General features: G+C 41.4%; 1 protein-coding gene across 1 annotated transcript; it reads right to left on the bottom strand.

Moving 5' to 3' along the window:
* Positions 1-1,818: 1,818 nt before the first annotated feature.
* Positions 1,819-7,988, bottom strand: LOC102791714 (sodium-dependent neutral amino acid transporter B(0)AT1-like). Its single transcript, XM_006795190.3, has 12 exons — positions 7,793-7,988; positions 6,042-6,182; positions 5,771-5,908; positions 5,505-5,686; positions 5,304-5,414; positions 5,093-5,205; positions 4,738-4,866; positions 4,067-4,223; positions 3,789-3,993; positions 3,543-3,702; positions 2,671-2,833; positions 1,819-1,989 (listed from the first exon to the last, which is right to left on the bottom strand). Exons 1-12 carry the CDS (start codon positions 7,986-7,988, stop codon positions 1,819-1,821), a joined length of 1,866 nt encoding a protein of 621 aa, XP_006795253.2.
* Between the last annotated feature and the right edge of the window lie 15,306 nt (positions 7,989-23,294).

Genomic DNA, 23,294 nt, shown 5'->3' with positions numbered 1-23,294 from the left:
CCAACCAGCAGGAAGTTTGGTGAAAACACTTGCCAGGGTGATTTAGTGGTTTTACCTCCCTCTCGCAGAATGGGAGTGTGCTGACACTTGAATTAATGGATAACCTGGTGATGCTTTTCTCTGCTACACTGACCTACATCAGAGCAATCGGATACAGGGTGGGAGAGACATCAGGAGAGTTGTGCCGAACAGCTAATCAAACATTGTTCTCGCATACAATCTTCTTGCAAAATGAGTGAAAAGGTTACCGGGTCTTTCTGTGCTCTAGTTTGAGAAACCTTAGGTTTGCTCTAGTACGCAAACCTAAGGGATGAAAGTCGATCTAATCAAATTATGTTTTTGATACATTTTACCATTAATGGCATTTTTTCCAGACATAAAAGTCAATAATAATTTGTGTCCACATTTCTTACCTGTACCTGTGAACTCAGGTTGAGGTTTAAACTGCAAATCCACACTCTTCCTTCCTCAAATATGATTTTGTGAAGTGTTTTCTTTCTCCTGGCCAGTTGACATTTCCGACGTCACGTCATGAATCCTTGTGTTGCAGATTTTTATTCTTAGATACAGGCTTGATTGCTGTCTCTAGCTCTCTCTGATATTGCTAACATTCATTCCTAATCAAGCACACCAAAGCTGTCCCATTTCCTATATTATGGTCATATTAAGCAGCGATGTCCGCTTATGCATTGAAAAGAGCAAAAAACAAATCCAGCCAACGGTGTCTCAGATATTATGTGTGAAGTTTCTTTCACTGGCTGACTCTGCGCCGATTTTAATTCAAGTGCTCCGGTCAAAAGCCAAACAAGTTGGGCGTTACTAAACTGCCCCATCAGTGTTATATATATTCATGTGTCAGTCCTATTGTAGGAGCCAAATAGAGGTTTCTGGCCTACATCCAGGGTGCAAGGAGGACAGAATAAAGTCTGAAGGAGCAACTGAAGCACTAACAAAGAACTATTTTACTGCCTGACCTGCGCATTTCGACATCACGCCTTCATCACGGGTCATCATAAAAATAGATTTTTATGACAGAACATTTTTAATAGGCAAAGCGCAGAGTGGAAACATGAAGACAGCCTATGTGAACTTACAATAATTTGCTGTTCCTTTGGATCATAAAGGGGAGTGCCACATTTAGTCCATGAGCTGGAGGTGCAATTTTGATGTGGTGGTAAGATAATAATGTGCTTGATAACAAGTGCAGTTTGCACCTGAAACACCTTAATTATTATATATTCACTAATTTAAGTTATGTTTAATTAGTGGATATATCCAAACTGCTTCTCTTTTCCCGGGAGAAGTGACATCACCACCTGTCAAGCATAGACATATTCAAAGGTCAGTAAATTTAGTTCATAATTTTCAGTTATAGTTATTAAATGTTGCAGTCATCGGATTCTTTGATGTCTGAGTATTTAAAAATAAGGATCAAGTCTTTTTCAAACATTTGGTGACTATCTTTTATTCCCTTGTCTTCAAATTGATACAGTTCCACACGGCTGGTTTCTGCCACCTGCTGGTATGAATATGCTTCTGCAATGCATTCGGCATCCATCCATCCATCCATCCATCCATCCATACACCTCTACTGAGCAGTTAAATGAACTAATCCTCCAATAACTCAACAATAATCTAATGGCAAAGCTTACTTAAATATGTATTCACATGTCAAAATATGTTACATTTGATCCCCACCATGACAAAAGTGCACTGATGAAAGAGACACGACGCTTCTGATGCTGACACTGAATTTAAATAACTTTTCCTTTATTAGACAAAATAAAATATTTTTGCCTGACTTGTTTAGGCAATTGTTTATATCTGATTAATGTCTTTCTCTGGCTTCATCTTTTTCTTGCAGCGTACAAAAAACAGCCTGCACAAGGCATAGACAGGCACCACCAGACTGGGAATTCCTGCCAAAACAAAGATGACCACATTGATCCATGAAGGGTAAGGTACTGATGCCAGAGTTGGAAATTCGTCCTGCAAACCATAAAACAGCACAATGAGCAAACAAGCCGGCATGTTTTCATTACTGTTTAAACTTCACACAAGCAACTATTGCAAATATATGGAAAAATTCAATGAGGGGCCCCTCCCCCACCTAAATCCCTCAGAATCAGCTAACTTTTTTCTGTACTACAATAAAAGCACATTTAAAAAAGCCATGTGCCACCTTGATAGTCATGATATCATTAAAATAGGGAGTTTCCAGCTGGTCATCATGAGCCTGTGAACTTCAGTTGGTGCCATAAAGTTAGGCTGGATGGAAATATAATTTGTTTGACTCAACCCTCCAACCCGACACGCCAACCCAACACCTCTGTTTCAGCCGCTGTTGATGAAACCAACAGGGCGAGGCTTCCTGAACATTTTGAACCCAACAGGAGAGTTGAAGGAGTTATTGCAGCTTTGCAATAGCTGTCAACTCCCCGCTTCAATCCATCAAAACAACCTGTAAACCTGTCCTGCTGTCTGACAATAAAAATCTGGAGGGGTTTTTTTTTATATTATGCAGATAAAAATGAAATTTCTTCATTAAATGTGGTAAAATAACATAAAACAAAAACAGCTGATTCTGAGAGATAATGTTGATTTTTTTTCTTTTTCTTTTTCTTTTCAGATTTCACAGATTTTTAGAAGAAGTGGTCTTTGTGAACTCACGTAGTCGGGGTCCCAGACTAAATAGGTGAGTTCTTGTTGGGTTTGAGTCACCAGGTAGAAAACTAAAATGACCAGGAGGATGAGAGGGCTGGTGAATCTCAGGGAAATCTGCCAGAAGATGCAAGGCTTCTTTCCAATCATGAACTTGATGTCTTCATTGAACCTGTCACACAAGAGGGTTTTCATGAAATGAAACTTGATTTAATTCATGAAATTATAACTTTATTTAAATAAAACAAAAACAAAAATGAAAGAACAAAAAGTAAATAGACTCATATTAAAGTAGAACCAATATAAAGATCAGTAAACATTAAAGTTAGAACCTGTAGAAGCAATGTGCAAGGTGATTGCTTTAAAGGGACCTTTACAGTCTGCAGTGTTGGATGGACAAAGTTTCAAATGATGAGGTCAGCATGTGTACAAATGATCCCTGGTTCTGCTCTTATGAAAAGTTGAGCGAGAAAGGATAACTATCATCTCAGGCACACGGCTCTGGCTGTGAGCAAAGAAACTCTGCACACATGTTATTCACATGTTATGTTTAGGAGGGGCAGTCAATCAGAAGGAAGTTGTTTTAAAGGGCATAAAAAGAGGGTGGGACTGCACCAAAGACAAATATAGGCTGAATGAGAAATGCTTTTAAACAGTGGATTGTGCAAAGCTACAAATAATAAAAGTTGGAGCTGGAAATGAGCATAACATAGGCTCTTAAATATTTAATTGTTATCCAACTGTGCTAAATGCACCGAATAAAGATTGATGACAGCTTGATTGTACAAGGTTACAGGACATCGTGTTCCTGATTTTACAGATGTGTGGCTGCTTTATATAATACAATGTTATCTAAAAATACATAAACTTTGTGCACTAACCTGTCAATGCCATAGATGTAAACAACAGCTATCATCTCAGTCAGGCCAATGGTCAGCAGTGGGATTGATCCAGCAAAGTTATCGAAGAGAGTTACCCAATAAAGGCCTGACTGCTGTGCAAACAGGAGACAGATGATGAAGGATACAAGACACGTTACTCCTGAAAGACATGAAAACAAGGGAGCTTGTGTTAACATTGGGGTTGCAGGCCGACATGTTGATTGTTTAGTCTTTGAAACAGAATACCTGTCAGTGCCTCTTGGGGCCATTTTTTAGGAAATAAATTCAAGTCTTTCAAAGGGACTACGACTCCTTCGATGTTGCCAAAAAGTGTTGAGAGTCCAAGGCAGAGAAGCATGATAAAAAACAGGACAGACCAGGCTGGGGAACCCGGCATTTTGGTAATGGCCTCTGTGAAGACAATAAAGGCCAGACCTGTTCCCTCCACTCCCTGAACAAACGCAATGCAGATTAGAATAAAAATGGGAAATGGGAGTTTGATAGATTTTCATTAAAATAGGCACCTCACTGAGGAGTTTCTGCATGTCACAGGTTTTAATGTCCAGTCCAAAAACAGTATCCGGATTGGAGCTGTTCAGATGATGAAGGGCTGCATTGTAGTTGCTGGCAGTGATGCTGTCTTCAGGGAGTTCAAATCCATTTAGTAACATCCTGATGTTTCTAAGAAGACATTACAGATGAGAATAGTAATTACAGGAGTGTACCTTAGTTATGCAAATAACCTTTTTTAGATTTTTAACTAAAGATGAAAAAGAAAAACATAAGAAAGTTAATTTAGGAATCTTAAATATTACAAACACTGACAAATCTAGGTTAGAAAAATTAAGCAAATATGGAAGGGCCTTAACGCTGCATTCTATAAAAAAAAGCCACCAGATGGCGATAGCTGTGGCACTTTTTTAAATCTTTTTTTTCCAATCAAGATGTCAATGATGAAAATGCTCAACTCTTCATAAACAAGCTGTCCATTTTTCATACATATACACATATACCAGTTAATAATTTTTGTTGTGCTAAAGCTCGAATTTTTGTTTTTTGCAAGAAAAATGAGAATAATTTTTCAAAAGTTCCAAATTTTTCAAAAGGTTTTTAAAGTCCTAGTCAGCAAGTTTAGTGACATTTACTAAAATTATGTAGCAAACTTTTTCAAAGCCTTAAAATAAGCTTTACTCACTCACTGATACAGGTGTCATATTTGTCAGTGGCCCTGAAGCCAATGACGGTGTAGGTGACTGTGGCAGCATAGATTGAGGTGAGGCCAGTTGTAATAGTCAGCATCACCGCATCTTGCATGCAGTTGTTGCTTGGCGAAAGAAAGTAAAAATAGAAGTGAGTCGAATCTTACTGTAACAGTCATGTAGTGATACATTCAGTAAAAGGACTAGATGTTGCAGTCCCTGATAATGCATTGCTTTAAATGGTGAGAATCTTGAGGGGTGGCTGTTATGAGGAAAGGCAGCCCAGAAACTGGGGATTAGAGATCTGATCTAGATTATCAGAAAATATAAGCCTTTCTTTAGAAGTCTTACTGGACAGGGTTGTAGCTTGAGAAGGAGATCAGGCCTCCCCATGCTAAACTAAAGGCATAAAAGACCTGGGCACCTGCATCCAACCAGGTTGTTGGGTTCATCAGCTCATCCACCTGCAAGGGTGAGACACACAGTGTAATGTAGCTTTGTATTAAGATATTTACACAATGTTACATGATGTATATTTATGATAGAACTTTGAAACACACACATCTGGTGTGAACAGGTACTTCACTCCGTTCATGGCTCCTTTAAGAGTCAGTCCTCTGATCAGGAAGATGGCCAACACTACGTAAGGCAAGAGTGCTGTAACGTACACTGCCTGAGGTCATGAAAAGATATGACAAATTGTCAAATAACAGCAATAAGACTGATTAAGCAATGCTTGTTTTTGAAAAAAAGTTCAGTAAACCTTTCCTGAAGTACTGATCCCCCGTATGTAGCAGATACAGATGACTGTCCAGGCAGCTAACAGACAGATCACTATGGGCCACTGGAGTCCTCCAGAGTCTGTTATTGAGGCAGAAGCATTCAGAGTGACTCTGTAAAAGTAATAATCCACTGTGGAGCTCTGCTGACACTCGGATATAAAGCCTGAAAATGCATAAAAGTCAACACTTGTGGTTAGATATTGGAGACTAACAGGTTCTAAGTATGTGCTTGTGTCTTTTCAGCTACCTGTTCGGTTGTCATTGAGAGGACACTGGGTCCAAGGCAGCGGGCCTTGAAAGGAATTAAAGAGATACAACATGATCCAGGCTATTAAGGTGTTGTAGTACAGGCCAATCAATAAAGAGACCAGCATGGAAGCAATACCTGTAGGAAAGGATCATTATCAAACATCACATTTACACAGCACCAAGCTTTCATTAACAACTTTGTGTTCCTGTAGTACCGATAATTCTCCCATTTGTTCCTTGTGTATGTGGTTGTAGAGGCCGTTACTTACCAACACCAGTCAGATAGGGGTTGATGGCCCTCCACACGCCCACACTGCCTTTCCTGAGTCGCTGGCCAATGCCAAACTCCAACAGCAGAAGGGGCATTCCTTCTAGCACCAGCAGGATGATGTAAGGAATCAAAAAGGCACCTGGAACATGTTGATCAGCAGCACAATTAGACAGTCAGAGGTGTTTGCAATACCTCACATACTTAGATACTTAGTAGTGGAATAAGGTTTGGAAGTCAGATGCAATCAAATCTGAGCTGGGCTGGTTTATGCGGGCGATCGTGGCTCAAGAGTTGCAGTTCGTCTTGTAATCGGAAGGTTGCCGGTTCGAGCCCCGGCTCTGACAGTCTCGGTCGTAGTGTCCTTGGGCAAGACACTTCACCCATTGCCTACTGGTGGTGGTAAAAGGGCCCGGTGGCGTCAGTGTCTGGCAGCCTCGCCTCTGTCAGTGCGCCCCAGGGCAGCTGTGGCTACAATGTAGCTTGCCATCACCAGTGTGTGAATGGGTGGATGACTGAATGTAGTGTAAAGCGCTTTGAGGTCCTTAGGGACTAGTAAAGCGCTATATAAATACAGGCCATTTACCATTTATCAGCTGTTCCATGTGTGAACATTGATATGTTATACATGTGATATACATGTAACGGCTCTAAACGCCCATTCAGAAAATTCCAGATAATTATGAGATCCCATAGTCACCTATGAAAAATATATACACAAAGATAGATATCTCAAAGAGAGTGGGAGCACGGTTCATATTTTCAGCAGTGGTGTAGATTGGTGAGCTGCAACCAGCAGTTTAACAAAAACTGTCAGGGGCTTGCTGGGAGATCAGTGACATTAATACTTGAATTTGTAAAAGTGGCTTTTAAAAATGCCCCCCCCCCCCCCCCCCCCCTTTTTTTTTTTTTCTCTTTCTTTTGCAGGTTTTATTTTTGGAAGTGAATGTGTTTCTTTGTTACTGAACAATGCTAGAGTGTGCATGAATTAGACAGCCACCGACACACATGACTTTTGTACATGTGCAGAAGGGCAATTGTTGTTCAAGCAACACCACTGTTATCATAGAATAAACTCTTGATTTCTGAGATGGCATTGCCACAGCAAGTACATGACACTGACAGTTTTTGTGGGCTTTCAAGCCAAGACTGGTGGAGATCAGTGGTGGAGTCAAAGCTAATGTTTGTTTCTGTTTTCCATGAATTTAAAAAATTATTATTATTATTGCTTTTTTGAAGGAAAAGGTCACAGCTTAAAATAAAGCTCTAATAAAAATCTTTAATACACTGTATAATTTTTGCTTCAATTAAAACGTAGCTTTAATTTATCAAACATTATGTTTGCTGCCCAATAACGATCATTGAGAGAAGTAAGGGCCCACCCCCTTTTCCTTTAGCCAATCTAATTCAGGGCCTTTTACCTTCCCAAATGTATCTTGACAACAGTTTGTCCCATTCATTAAATTGTTTGTAGCTTATTTCTATTGACAATGTTTAAAATAAATATCATAATGTAGCTTTGTTGTGATTCAGACACTTCCAAATGTCAAGTATTAATTTCCAAAGCTTCCACTAAGTTTCCTAGAAACTTAGAAAATAGACTTTTAAAACTATTTTCTAATTCTTTCTAATTCAGGAAAATGTTTAAAAGCAACATACCCACGAACCTCTATAACACTGCAATAAAAAATGACAATACTGTAATTGGAGACAGAAATAATGCGATGCTTTACTGTTTTCTTCTGGCCTTACCTCCTCCGTGGGTTTGACACAAGTAAGGGAATCGCCACACATTCCCAATCCCTACACAGAAGCCCACACATGTTAAAATGTATTGAACTTTGTTATCCCATTTGGGTCTGTCACCATCTTCCTTTTCCATCTTTTCCAGTTCCTCATAGTTTGGGATCCTGAGATCCAGTCCTGGATTGGGGAGAACCAGTCTCATGGTTGCCCAATAAAACAGAGATGTTACTCTATGGTTCTGGAAAGTCAAAGTGAGGGCTTATTATAAGCACAAGCCTGGGTTGAAACAAGTTTATGATCTTTTGCTTTATCTGATAAGTGCACAGAGTGTACATTTGCACTGATAAGCAAATGTGCACTCTTTGTCGGTACTGTATAAGTCACAAATTTTAATCAAACATTAATCATAAACAATGGCATGGTAGCTCTCAATAATCCTCATAGTGCTTGAATCTACTGATCACCTGTAATCCCATTTTGCAACTCAGTCACCCAGGAGAAGTCATATTGTTTCCAAGAGCTGATAAGGGAGTACATGAACTTTGCAGGGAACTTTGATATGCAGCCTATTATGTGACGATGATAACTGAGTGCTCACAGTTAATGGTGGAAGAATTGAAAGGGAGTCATGTGTGGTACGAACAGGCTCTAAAACCAAGCCAGCTATTCAATGAGTTAAAATTAGAGTGGAAACTGAGATGAAAACTCCTAGAACCCACCTGCTTAGAATCATGCCACCAGGTTCAAACACATTAAAAGTAAAAAAAACAACAACAACAAACAAACAAAAAGTAAAAAGTGCATCATCTTTGGATATTCCATGGCCATCTCCAAGGCAATCATACAAATCACCATTAACTGCAGAAGATAACAAGGTGATGCAGTGTCCCCATTGCTGTTTTGCATAGGCCTCAACCCCCTAAGCCAGCTTGTCACTAAGAGTGTATACTGATTCAGGAGTGGAGTGACCATCAGCCATCTCCTGTACAAAGCTGACGTTAAGATGTATGCCAGGAACAAGCAAGACATCGATTTACTGCTCCAATGCAAAAGGCTCTAGAGCGAGGACATATGAATGCCATTTGGGCTGGATAATGTGGCTGAATGTTTTCAAAAACAGGAGATAGTGGACATAAGGAACAGCTACAAGTACCTGCATATCCCTGATGTGAGCCAAGATAAAGACCCATGAAGGTCAGCCACAGCCAAACAGCTGTAGAAGGTAATGTCCTGAGAAGCCAGCTCAATGATAGGAAGAGTGAGGGTGAGGGTTAGAGACACAATCCAGAATGAAACACAGAGCATCTGCAAATACATCGGGAAGATGACCCCAGAAATCAACTGAAGACAGATGGTGATGAGGAAGTATCATGGAAGACCAAGCCCTTCCTTGAGACATACCATCAACAGATAGAGGAAGTAGCAGATATCTCGAAACCAAAGAGCAGCCAGCAGGACCCAAGCTGCAGGTTGTGCAAAGGTGTCCCTTAGATAGTCCAACATATAGCGGCAGTATGTAAGAGAAAGTTCGACTGAGTACATGAGAAGCACAACCAAGTGGCTAGGATAGTGTACATGAACGTCTGTGCTGCATGTGGACAAGAAATTCCCCAGTCCTGATAGGAGAATCAATGAGAAGTATTTCAAAGCAACAGGAACTTGAGTTTTAGCCAGAGAAGCAACTGCTGGCTGACCAACCACACATAGTAGTGCCTGACAAGAAGCAGGAGACCTCAGATGTGATAAATGAGGCAATCCTGGCATATGGCAACATCAGCAAGAAATAGCACAAGAACATAGAAGTACCAGGGGCTTCTACCCAAGAGTCCTGAGTAATTTTCAGAAAGAAGAGGCATAATCGTTCCAACATTTTTTTAACCTGAGAAACCTCTAAAAGAAGGACCCTGTGAAGTTCAGTTCACACTCAGTTCTGACCCCCTGATAAAGCAGCCAGCTGTTTTTACAATGTAAACACCGGACTTATTGTACCCCGTAATTATTCCAGGGCTTCCCAAAAGCAGTTTCTTGAGATTGTGCACGGCATAGACCGAGCGTTCTCTATTGCGGCTCCGATGCCTCCAATAATCTTCCTCTCCATATTAGACAAGTTACATCAGTGCAGGACTCGCAAAATTTCAAAATCCCTGGTAGCCCTTCGGGCAGAGACTCTTCAGTTTTTGGTAGCCCAAAATAAATTTAAGTAGCCCGAATAAAAAAGAGAGCAATTTTTTGATTGATATTTTGTTTCCTGTTTTGTTTCCGTTACAATATTATACATTAAAGTATAATATTGTAACGGAAACAAAACATTAATCAAAAAATTGTTGAAACACAAATTACAACACTGTATAAAAATTACAATCATCAACTCAAATACTTGGTTCTAACTGAACAGAAATTTCTATGAACTTGTAAGAACTGTGTAGGACATGAATCAGTCTGTGTCAGATCCTGAATTTGAAATTTCCACTGAAGTCACGGGTAAGAGGTAAGTGGAACCAAGATCTAGGCCCTTTGCTTTTTGAAGTTTGCAAAGACTGCTAAATTTTGCCAGTGGTAGTTCACTCTTTGCAACATAGTACGCTGTTCTAAACAGATTTTTCAGGTTTATTTTTAGTATGTTATTTGCAATTGGTGTTTGTTCTGGGAAAGATATTGCAGACTGAGCAATAATGCATTTCTTGCATTTCTCATGGGTTCTAAAGGGGGCCCTTCTTAAAATTACTGGTCCCAGTAACAAAGGCGCTTGTCGACTCAGAAATCGAGGGAAAACCAACAACACACCCGGCAGAACATTATGTTATTTACACGGGTGCACATAAGTGGTCCGCATGTGCGCATTCGCTGTCAAAATAAAAGACGCGCACCAGATAAGAAGTTGCAACGCGCGTTTGCGTCCATATAAAAGGCACTGTTTTTGTCCGCTAGAGTGGGATTTTCACGGCACATTCTGCACCACATCTCTGTGCGTTCATCATTTGTTTGAAGCCAGCTCACCTCCTGCAACCACTTTTCTGAGAATACGCGCTTCTTTTATGGTTCGAACTCCCTCTGACATTTCTTTGGAGGTGGAGAAACACCAAAGTAATTGCTTAAAAGGAGCTTCTTCAACATCTTTATGAGTTCTAAACAAATGTCTGTCCTCCTCCAGAAAATCCTATGTACGCAAACACGCTTTGCAACTTCTTATCTTGTGCGCGTTTTTTATTTTGACAGCGAATGCGCACCTGCGGACCACTTATGTGCAGCTCTGGTTATTTAGCTCGTCATATTGTAGCCACAGAAATTCTTTTGTCCATGAAACCATAAAGCTGCACTTTCTTTTTGCCTTATAGTCTGATTTGTCATAACTTTTCCGTTTTGTGGTAAGCTTTTCTTTGGCTGTCACTTCTTCACCCTGACCTGTCGTATTTGGCTCAGCAGAACTAAAATATATATCCTGCTGCTTTTACACAGGCACTCACATAATGCTCAGCAATTCTCTGCGCGATCAACCTCTCACATGTTTAAGCTTGCTGCGGGAGATTTCACTTGTCATGTTTGCATAGTAAGCTAACGATTGATAAGACGATGTCAGAGGAATTGGTGCGCAAATTATTGTCACTCACCAATCAGTGCTGTCGCTCTCTATACACAGTTCACGCGATTACAAAGTGAAAGCAAAAAACAAGCGCAAATTCAAACACGATTTCAATATGTCACATATTGACAGTGGCTCACCGATGCCAATGACATAATTACCCAGCTACATTTCCGAAAGAATGCAAAAGCATTGACATATATTTTTCCTTCCTACGATAGGCCGACGGGCAGGGCTGAGATAGATTTTGGTAGCCCGACTGGAAAAATCGCTAGCCCCGGCACGTCGGGCTAGCGATTTTGCGAGCCCTGCAGTGCCAGTTTTTAAGTCCAGATTTTTATTCCCTGGCTTTTAACTCTGGGGCAACTGACATTTTTATTAATTTTATTGCTATGTTTGGTTTTTCCTATTGTATTACTATCTTTATATTTGTACTTTGGTCTACCAGGTGTGTTTTTAAAGTGCTATATAAATAAATGATGATGATAATGATGATGTTTTCTTGTTCTTACAAAATAAACAAACAACTAAAACCTATGCCTCTTTGATACAAAATGGTAAGACGACAGTAGGGAAGTGGCAACATGAAGACCTAATCACTGGAAGCGTGACTGTCAAGAAACCGTTCTTAAGGAAGTAAAACAAAACAGATTACTCAGGACTTCTGATCAGAAGCAAAACAGTAAGAAAAGTCTGAGGTATGCCAAATTATACAAGAACTGAATTGAATCAAATTTTCATGTCATATAATTTTCATTATTTATGGAGAAGGTCATTGACAGGTACAACAGTGAGTGTTGACAACCATAAAACACAGTGGAGACTGTCATAGTTTGGAGCTTCATTTTAACCAGTGTTGTTGGGATCTTGTCACAATCACTGGAACTGTAGTATGAACACAGAAAAGTACCATCAGATTATGTACAATACCATCTGGAAAAAGTGCAACTGGCCACGGCTTCATTTTTCAGCATCACATTGACACATCGTGCAGTGTCCCCATTTAAAAAGTCCTTGAAAATGCTCCTGCCCAGAAGGTTGGCTGTTTTGACGTTCAGCACTCAGGCAAAACCGATCTAACTATCAGCTGATCTCCAATTTGCATGCCTTCATGAGACACGTTCACAAAACTTTACCCTCCAGTGTTATTCTACTATTATTGTTGAGGCATCAGTTTTCACCAAGTCTGCATTTCATTTGAAAGAGATGTGAAACAACCAGTGTTGTAAGTTAAATTATGTTTAGGGTAATGTTCAAACACATTATGGTGGAATTTGCTTTCTCATCTGCAAAGGTTCAATTCATAAATGTTAATTATACTGTCTGCAGTTGATCTTTTATTGTCCTTGATATGATAATATCAAGTTCACTTGCACAAATTTCTATTGGAACGATGATCACAATTTTAATGTAAAACATCAAAAGAAACTGATGATAAGTGGAAAATTAATCTGTCTTATTTTACGCACATATCTTTGTTCAAAACTGGAGAAAGTATAATGTTTCCCCAAAAAAGATAACAACAATTTCTTAGTTTATAAAAAAAAAATGATTGCTGATTTTTTTTCTATGAAAATAATAATTAGTTCAATTGACATGCTTAGATGACTTTCCTAAAGTCCTTGTATGTATGTAAAAATGTCCTGTACATTTGAAAGTTATATAGCACACAATTCTTTTGAAATATGTCACCTGGAGTGCAAACCCATACTCACTAAGCACCATTTAAAGCTTCAAAGCTGAACCATGCTGTTTTGGGTACAGTGATTATATAGGTCATTAGTCTATGGGCAAGTAAATCCTGAGGAAATGTATCTTGCGTTAATCATTATTTTTGTGAATCATTAAAGGAAAAGTTTGTCAGTTATCCAAGTGCCTAAAGAACCTAAAGAACAAGAGACAAAGTTCACCTGCAACATATGTCACATTATACTACTTTTTCTTATTAGTTCATTTTTACATTTTTTAAAGGAAATTCTCTTTGTTTCTGTTTCAGCTATCAGATAAATAAAACATACATAAACACTTAATATCCTGTATAAATGTAGCTTGAGTTTGGGATTTCTTGCATTTCCTGCCAGGTTCTGTGTCAAATCTTTAAGTTAAGCTAAATTCTAACACTACTAAAAATAAAAACATGAAACTTATATGAGTGTGTTTGATCTGAATATGTTGATGAAAACATGTTCTAAGATTCCTGTTGTCTTTGATTTACCATTATGGAAATAACTGTAAAGATACTAAAGACCTACTGAATAACTATTGCACTGATGCACTGATGCATCACTTTTATGGCACATGGATACAGTAGGCAACACTAAAGTAATCCTGAAGCAATAATGAACTAGTGAGAAGCTGCTATATATGAAGTTGTAGATCTGTTGCTGCAGGTGTTCTACTAACCCTCCTCTGCACGTGTCCAAACCATCTCAGCATTGCCTCTCTAACTTTGTATCCAAACTGCTTAACTTGAGCTGCCCCTCTAATATACTAATTTCTTACTACATGGGGGAGTAAACAACATCACTAAAACTTACTGATAAAACACTGCCCTCTAGTGGACAGATTAAAAACATTTCTTAATGATTACTTCTAAAGAAATAACTACAGCTGGATTACAATTTATGAGTCTAAGGAAGGTGAATTATTCACAAAACACCTTTAACACTTAACTATGGATAGAGCTCTACAAAGTTATGTTTTGCTATAACTGTTAGCATGTTTCCCATAAAATAGGAAATAGGTGCAGTGATTTAATACAGCTCAATATACACAAGTCAGTATTGGTATGACTATGTTTATTCGACACAGCCTGAACTCTCTTAGGCAAACTTTTTTGTCCTTCAGAAACAGTCTTCAGAAAGGTTTCTTGAAGAACACTCAAAGCTCTTTTTTGGATGTTGGCGGCATTTTCTTTTGTTCTCTGTCAACATGATCCCACACGAGGTCCGGGCTCTGTGGAGGCAAATGCACGACAGAGTTTTCACTGTGTTTCACAGACACTTGCAGACATTTAGTATTGTGCCACAGCCCCCCACTGAGGCCATTATCTGATGAGGCTTCAGTAGATGGATCAATAGAAAAGCCAGACGCATTTCTCAGACTCTGTGTCGTGTGTTTGCTGGATTTTTTCCTAATTTCTTAAGCTGGAAAACACACTGGAAGCAATTTCCTTATCATCTCTATTAGAGAATACCAAACTAACAATCTGGTACAAAAAGAAAGAAAGCACTGGTTTGCTCAGCATGTTGACAGAATTATTTTCATGGTTAAGAAAAACAACTTCACAAAATATAACCATGTCGAGAGCACTCTCGAGGAGAAAGGTGTACCACTATCAAAGTCTACAATGAAGAGACACCAATTTCATGAATGGAAATACAGCGAGTTTACAACAAGATGCAAAGCACTCAAAAAACATTTATGTGACCTTAAACAGTTCTGAAAAAAAAAGAAAAGGAAAAGGTCTTTGAACAGAAAATACCCAGATTAACTTCTATTAGAATGATGGGAAAGGAAAAGCATGGAGAAAGAGATCCGAGGAATACCATATTGTCTGTCAAATATGATGGAGATAATGTACTGTTGTACTCTACAGGATGATACTCTGTCCAGGTTCAACTAAATGTATGAACTTTAATGGGATTAAAGCATGGAATAATACATCGTCTGTTAATAATCTGCCATTAAGATACAACATTAAAAAAGACCCGTTTTATTTTTTTCTCTGTATAACTTTGTTTTCCGTAGGATTGAGAATTCCTGTTAAAAGATAGATAACTCCATTGACCCATAACAGGCTCATACGCTTCATGAAAACACTACCCCATCAGACAAAGTGTTGCATGGAGATCCAGAATGAGGACAAATGATTAATCATTTTATATTTCTTCCATTTTTGAATGAATGCACCGAAAGATGTCATCTTCTCACCAAGCTTCTTGCTGATGGTCTCATAGCCCTGTGCAGGTCGACAGTCGTCTTCTTCGACAGCGCTACATCACTAAATGTGACCCAACCTTTTTTGGGTCACGGACCGGTTTATGCCCGACAATATTTTCACCTTTAAGGTGTCGCGGATAAATACAACAAAATAAAACTAGTACCGGTACCGAAAAAAAGAAGATTTATTCATAACACACGTGAAAAGACCCAGGAAAACCGAGTTAACGATAAAAACGATAACAAAATAACGCTGAAAACCGATAAAAACTCTGAAAACCATACATTTCACACCTGAGCCTCAACTCTCGCGGCCCGGTACCAAACGACTCACGGACCGGTACCGGGCCGAGGCCTGGGGGTTGGGGACCGCTGATGTAGACTACCCGAGGTTATGACAAGCAAGCAAATAAATGCTAGTGGAATAACTGGCGAGGGTAGTGTTAGTGGAAGTATTAAAATCGTGTAATCCATTTTTTTTTATAATGCCATATGATGACAACTTGTTTACATATGTGAGGAAGAAAGTTAAAAATAAATGTAAAAATGAAAGCTCACTAACCTTTATGGTCAAATTGGCTTTCTTCATACTATAAAACTAACCAATTAGCTTTACACAGCAATAAAATAACAATGTGTTTTCCTTATCTCCATTTCATTTCTGTGAATAATAAACTTGTAAGAAAGGTGACGTTGCACCTTTGAAATGCAGTATTAACCTTTCTATGCAAAATATTATATAATGTATAGTGTGCAAATTAAACAATTAAATTAAATCCACTAAATGAAACATGTTGAATCAGCAGCATGCTTGAAAAGCAAATGAAATTCCTTTGAGTAAATGCTGACAGTATAATTAGAAAAAGAGCAAATGAGCATGACTTGTGTGGAGACGTTACCAGGAGAGAGCGTCTTCTCTCTACAAAGTACACGGTAGCATTGCTCTTAGGTTTGCCGAGTTCATCTGAACAAACCAAAAGCTTGTGGACCTATGAGGTCATTCTTGAGAATTATTAATATGACATGCTAGCAGATTCACTGGCAGTCACTTGAACCCAATAATAGATGACACATTAATCTCTTCTTTTAGCTGCTGTTGCAAAGACCAGGAATTATTTTTGGAAAGAATAATGATAAGGAAGTTCGTCATTCTCATGTTGGTGAAAAAACATTAACATTGCTGTGAAATCTATGACGTTCAAGATAACTTCTGTGTACAACATCCTCTCCAAATGTTCATGAGTGGAGATCCAGACATCCAAACCTGGGTTAGAAAGTACCCATCTCACGGTGTCCACGAGTGTACGGAAGCACAGAAATCACATCTACTATTAGTGAAACTGGGACATTAGTGAGTACAAATAGGAGAACATGGTAATACTGAATATTGCTATACATTTTAACCGGGACACAATTTGTACCTTTGACTTTTGTCTATAACCATTCAGTTTTTCAATGTGATAATTTCACACAAATTTCATTCAAAGCTTACAAAAATGTTTTAAACAGAAGAGACAAAGCCACAGGAATAATAGGAATAATAGGAATAACAGCAAAAACAGCACCGTTGATTTAATAGGACACATTTGAAGATTATTTATAGCAACATAGTATAGAAGACATATAAACAGATCAAATATTAAAACTTGCACAATTATATACAGCAATAGCTCTCCTTAGTACGTTCAAAACTTGCTGCTGAGAGAAAGATTATTCACAAGTGGAATTTCATTGAAGACCTTTTCCAAGAAGTCTTTTTACTTTGTTGGTGTTGATAACATGTAATTTGGATTACAATTTATGAGTCTAAGGAAGGTGATTCATTCAAAAACATGTAATCCATATTTGTTCAGTCTTCTTGTAATTTCACTGCCATGAATTGTAAGATTTAGCATGCTAACTGAGGCCTGTAGAGTCTATAGCTCTTGGGTTGGTTGCAGTTTCTCTGTGCACGACACAGTCAAACCTCAGGATGAATTTGCTTAACAACTGTTGTCTGTTCTACTATTTTCTAGGTGCTTTAGGAAACGAATCTGTCAATTAGTCACTTTTTAAATGAAAATTATTAGCCTATCACCATAAAAGTATATTTGCTTCACAAAGCACTTATAAACATATATATGTCTTAGCATTAGTTTTAAAAAGCGGTATCTCATATCTTTATTTCAAGGAATGGTTTGGTCGGGAGCGGTACCACTGCAGGAGAAAGAGACTGTTGGATGACTTCATTAAACGTAAAGACAGGGTTCCATAAAAGAAAGGAGAGATAGTACAAAGCAAAGAAAGGCTGGTAGCATGTCAATGCATCAAATGTAGATCTTGGAAATGAAACTCATAGCAAAGACCTCCTTGACTCCTGGACAGTGGTTGTTGATCAGTGGTCATGACAATTTACATATTAATGATTAAGGAACTGATCGCACCGTTCATTGTTCATTCAGTGGGCTAGTTTCAGGCATTATGCAAATGTACTGTTTATTATGTTGGGGAAACCTGCAGTCAGCTGAGACTGAGGAAGTCACTTGGATGAGTGACGAAATGTTTCTCCCACTGAAAACACTACATCCAGATGAACAGAATCAACCTTTTGGGGTTTAATTAGCAGTCTTGACAATTGAGCATGCATCAAGGCTGCTGATGATCAGATAATCAAGTGCATTTGATCAGCAGCACCTGGCTACTACTCTGACCTGTGTGATGCTTGTTTTTTATTCACATGACAGTGTAAACACATATACACTAAGAAGCTTTAAAAAGCTTCTTAGTGTTGGGCCTTCATAACAGCTTAAGTGCATGCAGACATCAATTTTATAGGCTTCCTCAAATCTATGTGGCCAGATGGGCTACTCGCCTTTTTCTCTCTCCTTTCTTTCTCTCTCTCCCTCGCTCTCTCCTGCGCTCGCTCTCTTCGCCGCGCAGCTAGGTTGATTGGGAGCCCACCTGCGTATTGATTGCAGGGCGGCATTAGCCTGTATAAAGCAAGCCGGTGTTTTTGTTTGATCATTCCTCCCATGCATGCGGCACAAAGCAGCAGTAAATGCTGGCCCACTGCGACGGACTGATCAGCAGGAGTCAATCATATGACAGCTACAGGTACGCTCTTAACCTCAGATTCCCTTCGAACACTGGGATTTGTGTTAATAGTTTTGCGGCCTGTTGTAGCACGGCAGTTGGTTTTATTCCGGCGTTGCGGAGAGAGGTGCTCGTGTTATCCCCACCAGTGAGAGTATAGCGCCTCCGTTCCTGGGGTAAGCCGTTAAAACGACTTTTATTAGCATTTATAGCTATAAGGGTCTAAGGCTATATTTATCTGTTTTAGGGTTGACTGCTGCATTCGCCTCTCCGTGGCAGATCGCCCTACCTAAACTGGAAGGGTGAAACGCCTTCCCAGCGGCTGGTGTGAGGACTCCTCCTCAGTGGACCCTGCTGTCTTGTCTTGTCTTGTTTTGCTTTGTTTCGTCTTATTTTGTTTTTTATTAAGTAGGCTTACCTCTTTCTGGTTCGCCTGGTTTTATTCTATTTTTATCCTGGACTGTTGCTCGTACCCACGCTTCTGTGATCGGGCTGAAGCGACCCGCTGCCCGAGTGTCGTGCTGGACTTTAAATCGCCTCGGTTGCCGGTCTCAGCCGGTGAAGAGCCAGACCGGCTCGCGATCGAGGATAATTACCACCAGCACGAGTGATAGTTTGATCCGTGGGGTATAAGCCTTCCTGTGTGTGTGTGTTTCCTTTTATTAAAGTGTGTTTTAGTTTTTTTATGATCCGTAGCGAGCCTGACGCTCAGTGTCCTTTTATTTTTTTTAACATATTTTTCTGTGTTTTATTTCAGTGAACGGCGGACGTGCCAGTGGCCTTGGGACCTCAGGTGGTGGGTCGTTTTTCACACTTTCTTTTGTACAGCACCGGGTGGGCTGCAGTGATTTTCTTTGTGTGATTTTCTTTTGGGTCCACAGCTGCTGGTAAGTCCAAGTCCCCTGATTGTTTTATTTTCATTCTAGGACACTGTCAACAATGACGCTACATCTTGGGTTTTAATATTTTATTTATTTTTATTATAAATAAAACTGTTATAATATTGGAGCCAACCTGCCTCAGTGTGCATCTTTGAATCTGTGCGGCCTCCTTTTATTCTTTTTATTTATTCTTCTTAAATATATTTCCTGGGGGTGAAATTCCCCTAGGTGGCGTTGTCATTTTATTACTTTTTATCTAACCCCGCCGACCACTTGGTCACATACTTGGCGTTCGTCGACAGGATGCACATTTGAGGTAGATGTTGGTCTTGTAAATTGTTTTATTTTTGCAAAGATCACAGTTCGCCTGTTTGAAGACTATTTGTTTTCGAGTGTGATTATAGACAAGACAGCAGTATCCAGGTTTAGGAGGAAGAGTAATAGGGTTTTAGCACCTTGCTGATTTAATTTACCTTTGGTCAAAATTTATTATGGAGGAAGAATTGCAGCAACTTAGAGACTTGGTAGCGCAGATAATGAGCAATTGCGCCGGGATAGGGGCGCTGTGCTGGAGTCTGGTGGTGGTGCTGCGTCGGCCTCCTTCGCACCAGCTGGTTGCATACCAAACGTTGGTAGCCAGGCCGCCGTTACTGAGCGCTTGGTGGTGGTGCCTAGGGACCGTAAATGTCCCATGTTCAATGGCAGAACAGGCATCAATATAGCTGAATGGGTCGAAGAGGTTCAAGCGTGCATGCGTGCCCGGCACCTGTCTGTTGCTGATCAAGCGTTCTTTATTTTTGACCATTTAGAGGGAGAAGCAAGGGAGGAGATCAAATTTCGCCCTAATTTAGAGCGAGGGGATCCTGCTCGGGTGTTGACCATTTTAACGGAACTGTATGGCAATGCGCAGTCCTATGTCACTCTGCAGCAGGCTTTCTTTTCAAGGAGACAGCGGGAGGGAGAGACTTTGCAGGAGTTTTCCTTAGCGCTAATGGCTCTGATGGAGCAAGTAAAACAAAGTGCACCTGATGGCATGCGTAATGCAGAGGTGTTGCTCCGAGACCAGTTTGTAGAACATGTTGTTGACAGTGCTCTCCGCAGAGAGCTTAAACAATATGTTCGCCGTGCGCCTACTGCCACCTTGTTAGAGGTGCGCGGGGAAGCAATTAGATGGGAAAGAGAAGGGTTTTCAGGCGGTGTTTGCGACCGTGGTTATTCCCACCCATCAGCGTATGGTTTCCAGTGTGGGGTGCATACTAGCCCTAGGATTGCCCCTGTTGGTACACCCGAGTCCGAGTGGCGTGAGCTAAAGGAACTCCTAAAGCGCCAACAAGAGCAGTTAAATCAGCTCACTGAGACAGTGGTTTCTTTACAGAACCCCCGAAGAGGTGTTCGGCCTTCACGGGCTGGCTCGGTGATTTGTCGCCGGTGTCAGCAGCCAGGACACTTTGCTAGGGAGTGCACTGGGGAGCGGGTTTCACGCCGCCCCAGAGCAGGTTCTGATTCAGGCCCTCCTTATACCACAGTTGGCAATCGTCTTCCCGCTACCCAGTCGGAAAACTAAAGCCCTCTGAGCTGCAGAGTCACAGTTCAGGTGGGGAGTTCACTGGCTCACAGAAAGATAGGATGGGCAGGCTAATTTCATCGTGTCCACAGATGGATGTGCTGATTAGTGGGGTGACTGTCCCTTGTTTGGTGGATACTGGTTCTATGGTTTCCACCATCACAGTTTCTTTTTGGCACATTTTGCCCCTTGGGGACAAGAACGCCTGCAGTCATGCCATTGGTTACAGCTTCGGGCTGCCAATGGGCTTGCCATCCCTTACATTGGCTATTTGGAGCTCAGTGTACTCCTGTGTGGCAAGGAAATGCCCTCTTGTGGGATCCTTATAGTGAAGGACCCTCCTGGTGCCACACCCTCTGTTCCTGGTATTTTGGGAATGAATGTAATCCGCCGCTGTTATCAAGAGCTGTTTGGGGCTTTCGGTGGCTCCTTGTTTAATTCTCCTTCTGTGTCACAGGCACCGAGACCAGTTCTGGAGGCCTTACATCAGTGTCACCAGTCGGCAGCTCAAGTCCCAGAGGACCCTGTCAATACCGTTAAGGTACAGGGCCCGCGGGCCGTGCGGATACCTGGTGGTGTCATGCAGCTGGTGGTCACCACCTGTTCTCAGCAGTTGTCAGGTCAGTCTGTGCTTTTTGAGCCTCCTGAGTCCGGGTTGCCAGTTGGGTTGCTGGCCTCTCCATGTTTGGTCCAGGTGGATAAGGGCATTGCCTATATCCCAGTCACCAATGTGGGGACAGCTGAAGCTGTTCTCCACCCACGGACCCGTTTGGGAGTGATAAGCAAAGCTACTGTTGTTAGCCTCCCTGCTGGTGTTAGCGAGGAACACTCTTTTCCCGTTACCGTTTCCTCCCATACCACCTGCAGCCCTGCTCAAGAGATGGTGGATGCAATTGACCTGTCTGCTCTCGCTGAGCCAGAGCAACATGAGGTACGGTTACTTTTGCAGAAGTACCGCTCTGTTTTCTCTACTCATGAGGGAGACTTGGGTTGCACAAACCTCATTTCACACGACATACCCCTGCTCGATGACGCACCCGTCCGGCAGAGGTACAGGCGAATTCCTCCTTCTGATTATGAGGCTGTCAGGGCCCATATCAACCAGCTACTGGAGGCCCAGGTAATTCGGGAGAGTAGCAGTCCTTATGCCTCTCCCATTGTGTTGGTCCGCAAAAAGGATGGAAGTCTCCGTCTGTGTGTTGACTACCGTTTGCTGAATAGTAAAACGAGGAAGGACGCCTTTCCTTTACCTCGCATTGAGGAAAGCCTGGATGCCCTTGCTGGCGCACGCTGGTTTTCTACCATCGACCTGGCCAGCGGGTACAACCAGGTGCCAGTTTCTGAGCAGGATAAGCCCAAGACCGCTTTTTGCACACCGTTTGGCCTGTTCGAGTGGAATCGTATGCCGTTCGGGCTGTGCAATGCTCCTGGTACCTTCCAGCGCCTAATGCAGAGGATGTTCGGGGATCAGCAGTGCCAGTCGCTACTGCTGTACCTAGACGATATCATCGTCTTCTCCTCTTCTGTCTCTCAGCACCTGCAACGGCTAGAGATGGTGATGGCAAGGCTGCAGCAAGAGGGGCTCAAGGCTAAGCTAGAAAAGTGTGCCTTTTTCCAGCAGAAGGTTAACTACTTGGGCCATGTAATCTCTTGCGAGGGTGTCTCCACCGATCCAGCCAAGGTTGACGCAGTAGCCAAGTGGCAGTGTCCTCGTTCCGTGTCAGAGTTGAGATCCTTTTTGGGTTTTGCCAGCTATTACCGGCGCTTCGTGGAGGGGTTTGCCACATTGGCGGCTCCCCTGCATCAAGTGGTGGCTAAATTGGCTGGCACCAAGACAAAGAAGGGCTCGGGACAGGGTTTGAGTGCTATTTGGACACCTCAGTGTGAGGAGAGCTTTGAGGCCCTGAAAGCAAAGCTTGTGTCCGCACCTGTGCTGGCATATGCTGACTTTGCACGCCCATTTATCTTGGAGATTGACGCCAGCCACAGTGGTTTGGGTGCAGTTCTCTCCCAAGATGTAGAAGGTGTTGTTAGGCCAGTGGCTTATGCTAGTCGAGGTCTTCGACCACATGAGCGCAACATGGACAATTACAGCTCCATGAAGCTGGAGTTTCTTACGCTCAAGTGGGCCATGGCCGAGAAGTTCCGGGAGTACCTGCTGGGGCAGAAGTGTGTGGTTTATACTGATAACAACCCACTCAGTTACCTCTCTTCAGCTAAGCTGGGTGCCACCGAGCAGCGGTGGGCCTCCCAGCTGGCGGCATTCGATTTTGAGATCAAGTATCGCTCAGGCCGTAGTAATAGGAACGCTGATGCTCTCTCTCGACAGTATGAGACGAGCTCCAGCTTGGCCGAGGGTGTGTTGCCTGGGACTCCTGTCCCAACTTCACTTCAGCAGGCTCAGTGTCCAGCAGTTTTGCCCTCCGTTACTCAGTTGGAGATTGGGGCCTTTCCATCTCACTCTCTGGG

The sequence above is a fragment of the Neolamprologus brichardi genome, chromosome 22, assembly GCF_056152115.1.
Source record: "Neolamprologus brichardi isolate AB-2024 chromosome 22, ASM5615211v1, whole genome shotgun sequence".
NCBI classification, from domain to species: Eukaryota; Metazoa; Chordata; class Actinopteri; order Cichliformes; family Cichlidae; genus Neolamprologus; species Neolamprologus brichardi.
This window is presented reverse-complemented; position numbering and strand designations above follow the sequence as displayed.